This window comes from Sparus aurata, chromosome 14 (genome assembly GCF_900880675.1).
Source record: "Sparus aurata chromosome 14, fSpaAur1.1, whole genome shotgun sequence".
Taxonomy (NCBI): Eukaryota; Metazoa; Chordata; class Actinopteri; order Spariformes; family Sparidae; genus Sparus; species Sparus aurata.
Genome location: NC_044200.1, coordinates 1,231,407 through 1,241,438, shown reverse-complemented (window position 1 = coordinate 1,241,438; position 10,032 = coordinate 1,231,407). Strand labels below are relative to the sequence as shown.

The 10,032-nt window shown below is 41.3% G+C and overlaps 1 protein-coding gene across 2 annotated transcripts in view; it reads left to right on the top strand.

Annotated features, from left to right (window-relative positions):
* The first annotated feature begins 2,297 nt into the window (after positions 1-2,297).
* Positions 2,298-10,032, top strand: part of lemd3 (LEM domain containing 3) — a 32,726-nt gene continuing 24,991 nt past the window's right edge. The window contains exon 1 of one of the 2 annotated variants that reach the window (XM_030440478.1): positions 2,298-3,673. In XM_030440478.1, coding sequence (XP_030296338.1) covers positions 2,335-3,673 — 1,339 coding nt within the window. In that variant the 5' untranslated portion in view covers positions 2,298-2,334. The remainder of the gene's footprint in view (positions 3,674-10,032) is intronic. The other variant, XR_003986757.1, reaches the window with a different exon arrangement.

Genomic DNA, 10,032 nt, shown 5'->3' with positions numbered 1-10,032 from the left:
CACTGTTTTCTGTATGCGTTCCGGGACCTGTGAAGGGCCCTATGGTTTCCGTGATCACGGAATTGAGAACGGAATCGCGGAATTGGCCGATTAAAACAGAATCTACTTTTTAACGAGGAATATCGCCCAATTTGACATAATTTCACTGAAATGCTGTTCTCATGTGGAAGAGGAACATATGTCTGGGGAAAACTGCACAGAAGGAAGCAGATCTAGGTGGCACAACAAATCGCCGCTACCCCACTCCCCACAGACTGAGCTCCCCCATCAAAACAATGTAAGCATGGCAAAGCAGCTGCCCACGGCTCCGTCTCCATTGGCAAAAAAACTGAGAAACCTGACTGTGATGGCCACAGCTGTGGCCACACAGCCATGACACAGTGGTAACCTCCTGCACCCACACTATCACACTATTTGTTTCTATAACTAAGTTAGCTGTACTTTGTTTATGCACATTATATATTCAATTAAGTTGGTTTATATTAGTTTAACATTAAGTATTGAAATAATTTTTGGTTTTTGGTTTCATACAACACACTTTATTATTTGACAGTACATTAGTTTTCTATTTTTTTTAAATAGATTTGTTTAAGTCTGTTTTGTCTTCTGTTAGTACATTCAGTTGACTTTTGTACAGTTCTGTTAATTTGACCTCTTTTATGGGCCCAGTCCTTTATTATTTTCATTGGAGAAATTTTGTTACCTTATGCGTTGGGTAAATAAAAACCCTTTTTTTGAAGTTACTACCTGTTGTCCTCATTGCAGACTGACTCGGTCCCTCACACTGACATTAACCCCTCAGTACAGAGCCGAGCAGTTCCCGAACGACGTGTATGTGAACTGTTGTTTTGCAAAGAAGCAGACCTGACAAATCAAAATTAAAGGTGTAATGCGTGAGAGTTAGCCACATATCCGATTCATATTATCGTCATATAATACCAGTGTGACTGCTAACTGCTGCTAACAGTAGCTGCTGTTAGTTAGTTAGCCCTCTTAGCTGACTCTGCCTGGGCTGGGAGCTCAGCGGACAGAGGGAGGGTTGGTGTTTTCACTGCTAGCTGGTTAGTATGTTATTGACATAATGTCACAATTACAATTTCTCATCTTTGCTAATTTTTTCAATATTTACAACATAGATTTTCAGAACAATTTTGGTGCCTGAGAGCTGACCATGTTTTTATACAATGAAACCCATAAAAACACAAAATATACTACTGTATGAAGACATGATGAAGTCAAAATGTTTTTGATGCATTTTACTGTACTGTATGGTACATTATTGAGGAAATGTGTTTGTCACCTCAATCAATTTAAAGTAATTTCTATTTAATTTGTGTACGTTTTAGTCATTTACATTAAAAACACATTGTTTTTGGTAGTATAATAGGACTAAAGGGTTTTAGATTCCCAAAAAACGGAAAAAACGGAATTCCCAAAAATTAAAACAGAAAAAACGTAATTTGGAAAAAAATAAAAGGGAATTTGGGAAAAACAAAACTGATTTACAGATTAATCCTAATGGCTCCAAAACTTCTTTTCAGTGTTTTAAAAATATGTCCATACACATTCCGTTAAATATCACATTACTGTAAATAATGGTCATTTCTTTGTGTAGTGCATTTCACGCACGGCCCAGTATGAAAACAGTTGCATGTAAACTAAGAAAAATATTTACTTCTGGTGAGCTGGTACGAACCACTGATGAGAAGGCTGATCCATGTGCGCACATTTTAAACTTGATTTAAAATTTCTAACAGGAAATTTCGCACTGGGCCATAATTGACGGCAGAAATTTCTATTCAGTGATTCAAATTTTATGAATGCAAATATAGTTAGAAACTAAAGTCACAGAGAGTTCGAAGCGACAGTTCCTTACTTAAGGTTCGTCCAGTACACGGAAGCCGTCTCTTCCCCCCTTCCAACATCTTTGCATGGTTGTAAAAACGAAATGCAACGATACACAAAAATTCTTCATATGCGAAGTTACTTCCTCCTGTACTATAGAAAAAGGATTTGTTTTTACTGGCTCATGTACGCCTTTTAATGTTTTGGGGTTTTTTTTGTAAGACCACAATGAAGTTACGTTTTTAAACTCTTCATGCGCATAGTCTCGTACCTATACAATCACCTTGTGAATAGCATTCATTACCCTTTGAAATTCTTTATAAGTAATTCTGCATGTTTAAGGTCTGAGAAATAGTTTATAACCAAGACCTTGGGATTATTATTTTGAAACAATGTACTGTTGCTTTTGAACGCAGCCTCCTTGATCTACTGCCGCTTCACCCCTACGTCACTTCCGTTACACAACCTTCTCCGAGAGTTTTGTCCAAGATGGCGTCAACACAGTTAACGGATGAGGAGCTTTTCTCCGAATTAAAGCGCTTTGGTTTCATTCCAGGTCCAGTAACCGAAAACACTCGTCCGGTATACTTGAAGAAATTGAAGAAGCTTCGTGAAGAGCAGCAGCAGCGCGGCTCCAGGCTGAGTAAAACCCGTAGCAGCGGGAATATCAACAGCACAACTGGCGGCGGCAGCACGGCGGGATCCAGGCCAGCCACCCATGACGTCACGCACCTGAGCTCCAGCAGGAGACCGGGCCGGAAGTCCTCTGTTCTCGGCTTTAGCTCAGACGAGTCTGACGCTGAGACTCCCTTGAAAAGAAAGGGTTTTAATCACAGTGGCAGGGCAGACCGAAGCTCAGATTTTCAACAACAACCGAAGACACGAGCTGTTACAACATCGAGTGTGACTATCAAGAGTCAGTATGGCGCTACGAGTACGCTGAACAGCAGCGATTCTTCTCTGGATCCGGACGGACAGAGAAGTGTCTCTCTGGGCTGGGGAGTTCGTGCCGGATACATCCCTGAGGCGGAAGGGAGGGATTACGACGAATCGGGGGACGAGGACGACTATGAGGGGGGTGCGGATAAGAACTCACGCTCTCTAAACGGCTGTGGGGCACCCCACTTGGACACAAGCAAACTAGCCGGGGATTATTCAGACTCGGACGAGGAGGTGGTTGGGAGCGTTGGAGACCGACAGCAGGAAAGGTTGCAACCTACACGGAGTCAGCAGCCAGTGTTGTTCCCCTCCCACGGAGTCGGCCGCGGGTCTCTGACGGGAGGGGCAGTCGGAAAGGTTAACCCGCCTGAGAATCTAAATATGGTGGGAAGTCGGAGGGAGGAAGGGGAGGAAGACAAGCTAAAGACAAGAGAATCGGACTCATTGGGGGGCTTGCGAAGCCACAACTTTTCCAAGAAGTCTATCTACGTGTCCCTCACCGAGAACCATAGAGGAGAGGCCAGCAAAAACAACCACGTCGACGGGGATTGCGCAGCCTCCAGAAGCAGCAGCAGGAGTACGTACAGCATCGGGTTGAGACCGCGCTTCTCCAACTACAGCAGTCTGGCCCAGACCTACAGGGGCAGCCACTCTAACCAGATCGTTCCCAACCACTCATACAGCCGTGCAGTGCTGAAGCAGAAGGTGTCTGTCCCGGAGGATGAGCTGCTCCAGCAATTCAAAAGAGAAGAGGTGGCTGCCTCTGGTAGCTTTAGTGCTCACTATCTGTCCATGTTCCTTCTCACGGCAGCCTGCCTCTTTTTTCTGTTGCTGGGCCTCATGTATCTTAGGATGAGGGGCTCTGGATCCTCGGAGGTGGACGGAGTCAGTAAGTATCTGGCAAGATGTGCTTTTGATTGTTTATCCATACAAACTGTAAAATAGGTCCATATTTACAGTATACACAGAGCGTGATCATGATTTGACAGACAAAAGCATCCAAAAAGATTAAAATGTATGCCAAAATGAATAACAAAAAAATTAAATTCTGTGATGAATGACAGTTGATTTTGACACATATTTTAAAACTCAGTGGAAAAGTGAAACAAGAATGATGAAGGAAAAGCGCATTTGTGACCAGTAAATGTACCAACAGATTGGGTGAAAATATTATTCAGAAATTACATTTTGCTATGAAATAGAAGAAGCACATTTGTGTGTAGTAATAGTGCTTGGTAGGGTTGTGAGTAGGGATGTTTTTGTTTGTTTTTTTACATCCTGATCCTGATCCGAGTCATTTAATATTTAGTGAATATCGATACCGAGTCTCGATCCGATAAATAAGCTTAACTAATATTTTCATGGAAAATACAGCTGCATTTAAAAAAGGAAAAGTACATGCATCGCAGCTCTTCCTTAATAGGTTTTTTATTTTGTTGAAACAAAGTATACTTTTCATATGGCTCATTCTTAATCTGCATATGCTATTGCAACATTGGCCTACCACGGTCCTTGTGTTAGCAGGTGAGTCTGTGACGCAGCACTGTGACAGCACCCTCAAGTACAGCCAGCTAAAGCGATGCAGCGCCGTCTTGGTACCTCCATTTGATCCATTGCTTTTTTCATACTCCTTACGTTGTAACGTAAAATTAGATCTACTTGTTGGTTGTAGGGATGGTAAAGGGTTTATGAAAAAGGTCCAAACCATTTGGTTTGACTGTCTCTGTTCGGTTTGCGTCTGTCACGTTCGGTTCATAGGCATGCGCAACTTTTTCTCGTTACTAATGAGGTGAAGTGTGGACACTCCAGAGCAGCAGGTGGCGGTACTGAGCTGGATGCCAGTCACCAGTAAACAAGAAGAAGACGCGAAGCTGTGTAGCAGATAGTAATAGAGTATCTTTGGTCAGTTGTAGAGACTTTTGTGGGCGTGGCGAGTGGAAAAGAGTCTGAGCTAGATGATGCCCCAGCAGCACTGTATAGGTCTGCTGTATGGGACCACTTTGCATTTAGAGTGACCTACGATATCGGCGGTAAGAAAGTATGACAGTGTGCAAGCATTGTGCAACACATGTTGTTTATGCTAACAGTAACACAACTAATTTGTCAGCTCATCTGCAAAGCAGTGCAGTGTGTGTTACTTTGGTTTATGCTGCATTTTGTATTGATGAACTGATAATCTGGATTATTTATTTAGTTATTTTAGATAACACAGTGACACTTTCAGTTTGGTAAGAAATCTAGGCTTATTTCTTTGATTATATCCCAAACACTGCACTTTAATTTAAAGTGGAAAAAAACTGTAGTTTTCTATTAAGAACTGATAAATGGGGACCTAAGTCTAGTGTTGATAGAGCCTATGCTTCACTTTATGTTGTTGATATTAGGGCTGAACGATATATCGTTATCGTATTTATATCTAGATATGAACATTCAAGATATTCATATCGAAAAAGCAGCGATATAAACGATATAGATTACCCCGCTCGCCCTACAGCTCTGGCAGTCACAACAAACATCCTTTTTACGATTGCCCTTGAATGCACCGCTAAGGCCAGCCAACCACAAACCTTATTTCATGCTTGCTGTGGATCGACAGCTGAAGCAAACCAATGACAAACATACGAGGGCGGGAGTGAGGGAGACGGAGACTGAGACGCACACACACAACTTGGCAACTTTCTAGCTATTTTAGCGACTTTTCAGACCCTCTTAGCGACGTTATTTCTAAAAAGCAACTAGCAACAAATTTAGCTGCTCAGAGTCATCGCAGTCTGTGGCTCCCCTGCAGCAGCGCCGGCTCTCTGTCCTCTCACACGGCTGGGGAAGCAGGAGCGGACGCTGCGGCCGCTCGCTCTGTGGATTTGAGACCGTATAGCTTCCGCTTACTCTGTTTTGATCCGTTAATTCTCTGACTTCTTAGTCTTTCTAAATTCCACTGGTACTTCACCAGCGATAACCTGAAGCTGCTGAGTCTCGATCTTCACTCTCACTCTTTCTCTCCAGATTAGGATGTCATCGTTCACCTTGTAAAAATGCACATAGTTCGTTTGATCTTCTCCCTCCCTTTACTGTTGTTACTTCAAACTAGTGCATTGCCCGTAGGAAATATGTGTTCCTATAGAAAAGTGGGAGGTTAAGAAGCTTTTTCATGGATGGCCAAATGAGGCTGTGTTTGAAGGTGGGACGTCAGGGATATTTAGGTTTGTTGTGAAATCTGATATTCCAGGGTATAATTGGCCCTTTTTGACTATTTTTGATTTTGCTATTATATTTCACCCTAAAATCTATTTACTTGGTGTCATTATTTTCAGCACAACCTCACATGTGTGACTGTACAGTTATTTTTTCATTTTGACATACTGTATTAACACAATGGACCTAAAATCACAAAAAAAAAAAAAAAAGTTAGATTTTTTACTGTGAAAATATGTTTAAAAAAACTGTTTTTTTTTTTTTTTTTTACTTATAATGCAAATATAAACTGTTGTTTGCTAAATTTGTGCATACATTTAAAAAATGTACGAAGTTATATGTAACTATTTACATTTAAATGCAGGCAATGCTCAGGTCTGCCTGAGCTCCCTCCAGCTGAATTAAGAGCTGCACTGCCTGCTCCACATTCAGCATCTTCTCATTGTTTTGACTCATTAAACAAAAAACCAACTCCACTACACTCTCAACACACTACACCAAACACTACATAACACACTAACTATACACTCCAGACACGCTTAATGTCACAAATCTCTCAACTCTCAATATCGTTGTCTATACACCGACTGTCCTGTCATTCATCTGCCTACGTCCCATCCCACAACTTCAACAACCAGACTTGCTGCTTGGACACTTTCGTGACAAAAGCCCGTTTTTACAGTTTCTTCTGCACCAGACACAAAGCACACGTGACGGCAATGTTTGCGAAAAAGCGTGGCGGACATTATTTACCCTAAGTCCGGTTTTGAACGTGCCGGTGGGTCCGGTCGCCTCGGGAGGTGGGCCGTGTAGGTTGGCTAGTGGCTAGCAGCTAGCAGCTAGCTACACACGAACATCCACAGATTCCGATTCCACTTTGTTGTCCGCGCATCTCCGGATCTCCCCAGAGAACAGACTCGGTCCGGACTCGTTTAGTCTCATTAATCCACAACAGTCAGTTTAGATGCACAGAACAGAACGGGACCGAACCGCCGTCAAAATCCCGGTCCAGCTTGCGCCGCTGCAGGTATAAATCTGCTTGTTTCTTAAGATGGGGGGTCGCGGTGGGCTCTGCAGTGATTGGCTCTGGTGCGCACGTGACTGTAGTGGCTCCGGTGGACAATGCTCGTGGAATTTGTAAAGCATTTATGAAATAATTTATTAACGGTATCATTGCAGTCCAAACAAATGCGAAATATCAACCCATTGAACCACGCAGCAGCCACTCTCAGGTCAGTCTGATCCTGATCCGCAGAGATATTTGAAGAACACACACATACACACACAGACAGACAGAGGTTCCTTGTATTTATAGATAGCTATATTTGTCTCTGTAGTGAGTTTGTGATTATTTGGTAAAGATTTCTCTATCAATCATTTGTATATGGCTTAAAATAATCTCTTTATTTTTCTGAAAAATGCTTGGTTTTCACCGAACCCGTAGTCATATCGTATCGATATCGAGATATCTGGCATGAATATCGAGATATGAAATTTTGTCCATATCGTTCAGCCCGAGTTGATATACTATAATGTGGTTAGAATAATAGTAAAGTTAAATTCTTTTGAATGCACTGATTAATGGATCAGAGCTTTTAGAGCCATTTTCACTTTAATAGTTTTTAACCTGACTATACAAGACATAATTGATTTTCCTAATGATCAACATACCGAACCAAACCCAAAACCGTGCTATGAATCGAAACATGGATTTTGTGAACCGTTTCACCCCTAGTTGCTTGCCTATTTTACACAAGTTTAGCATCTCCTTGATTGCCTGTTTTTACATGCTTTGCTGTATGAGACCCATGAAACTAGTGTGCATACCGGCACATTGTAACTCCAAAGTGGAATCAATGTAATGTAATGCCAAGATGATAGTACATACCGGGGAATCAAAAACTCAGAAACCCCTGATCCTTTACCACAGAGATGAGCTGGTTATCCAGAGCAATGAATTTAATTACCTTCTCTGTAATATTTTATCTTACCAAATGAGTAGTATTAAATGCAGCTCTTTTGTCACCCCCTCGTGAAATGGTCATATTCCAGATGTAACATGTCGCCGTTTGACTATTTTGGCTTTCTAATTTAAAATATTTCCACACGGCAGACATTTTATCCACAGGCTTAGGCATGTGCCTGCGTTCTGCCACAAATTGTGCTCTGACGTAAAAAAAAATCAGGCTTGGGTCCATGTTCAAAATTGCCGATCCCAATCAGTGGGAAAATGCCCATATTGGCCCCGATCTCGATCCTGCAGATCGGATCGGGATACACCTAGTAGTTGTTTATTGTCTTATGAGGTGGAATCTTTAGAACCAATTGCAGTGTTTGTTAACAATAACTTGTGGGAATGAAGCCACTGTCACACATAGGTTCATACTACTATGACTATTACTAGTAGGGTCCAAAATTAACTTTTTGTCTCACCAGCCAATTGGACTGGTAGATAAAAAAAAAAAAAAAAACCTTGGCCAAGCATATTCTTTAATAAATTGCCTTTTTGTGTTACATATACATTAATTTCCATACATTTCATTGAGATAAAGTGTTATGTTGACTACAAACTTAAAGAAGAGGCCAGAATAAAGTTGAAGCTCAATTATTTTAATTTATTATTTATGTATTATCTCCTCTTCACCTCTGCAATGTGGTGCATGAACTCTTTCGCCTGCTTTTCATTTCTATATGTTGAGACCACAGTGAGTCCTTTCTTTTCATCCAACAAGTTATTTAATTAAAAATTAACTTACAATCATGTTATTCAATATAGCTGTTACTTCTCCAATTTTATGTATGTAACATTACTTTATACACAGCAGAAAATCAGTGAATGTTCTCAGCAAAATAATTGTAAAATGTGGTCATTGATTATTGAATTGATACCCCCCCCCCCCCCCCCCCACATTCGGCTAATCCTTCGGTAGGGAACACTTACTAATGTTGTTTTTATAATACAGACCTATAACTGCGGTCGAGAGTGATTATATGATTATCGCGGGCCTTCGACGCCAGCTGTGTACCGTACTGCGCCCGGTGGGGGTTACTGGACGGCAGAGCAAAACCAGATCGGCACCGTAACACAGAGGACATGTATCTAGTGGAAATTCGGGGTCAGGGTCAGAGCAGAGTGCGGGTGGGTCTTCACACTGTTTTGTGTGTGTGTGCATCCCAAAGCGCAGTAGACTTGCTCTTAGTTTTATGTACTATTGTGGTACAAACATTTACCCCCCAGTGTGGCAGTTAACCTCCGCGATTTACTCGCCAAACAGAAAGTGTACCCGCCATTGGCGCTTGGCGGGTGTTAATTTCGGACCCTGCCTACTAGCATTCATGGAATTGTTTCTTCTTTGTTCATGATATTTTGAGTGAGAGAAAAGGAGATGACAGGAGAAGAGGAGAGGCCCCTCATCTTCTCTTTTAACTAACGTTATAATTTCTTTGCGCTATGGAAGCTTCATATCTATGTCAATTCTCACACCTGGGAGTAAAACATATTAATAGTCAGGAGAAAACGACGTCTTTTTTAAAACTAACAATAATTATTCTGTTTTGGGGCGGGGGGGTTATGTAATTTGTTACTTTTTACTTGAGGTACATCTGCTTTCCTTCTAGTAAAATAAAAGTGGCTGGCCATGACCCAAAAAGTAGCCGTGAATTGTCTGTAGCAATGAATGATTGGTACAGTTGCAAAACAATACAGAAGCCAGTAAAAATCTCTCCCTTCCTTGGGTTGTACATGGGAGCGGGAATCTCTTGGCACCTCACGATTCAATTCTAAACCAATTCTCGATGCATCTCCATGTAGCCATTTTTCTGTGTACATTCCTATGCATGATTTAAAAAAATCTGAGTTTGCTAATCACTGTCTACTTTTTTCTCACTGTGTGACAGCTACTTTCAAAGCAAATTATCTGTAATGATTCATACTTAATTTACTTTCAATATGCTTAATTAATAAAACAAATGAAAGAAATGTGGCAAGTCAACTGGAAGGATACATTTGCCAGCAAACATCCAGCTTTGCAAAGAACCATCAGGAAAAGAAAAGTG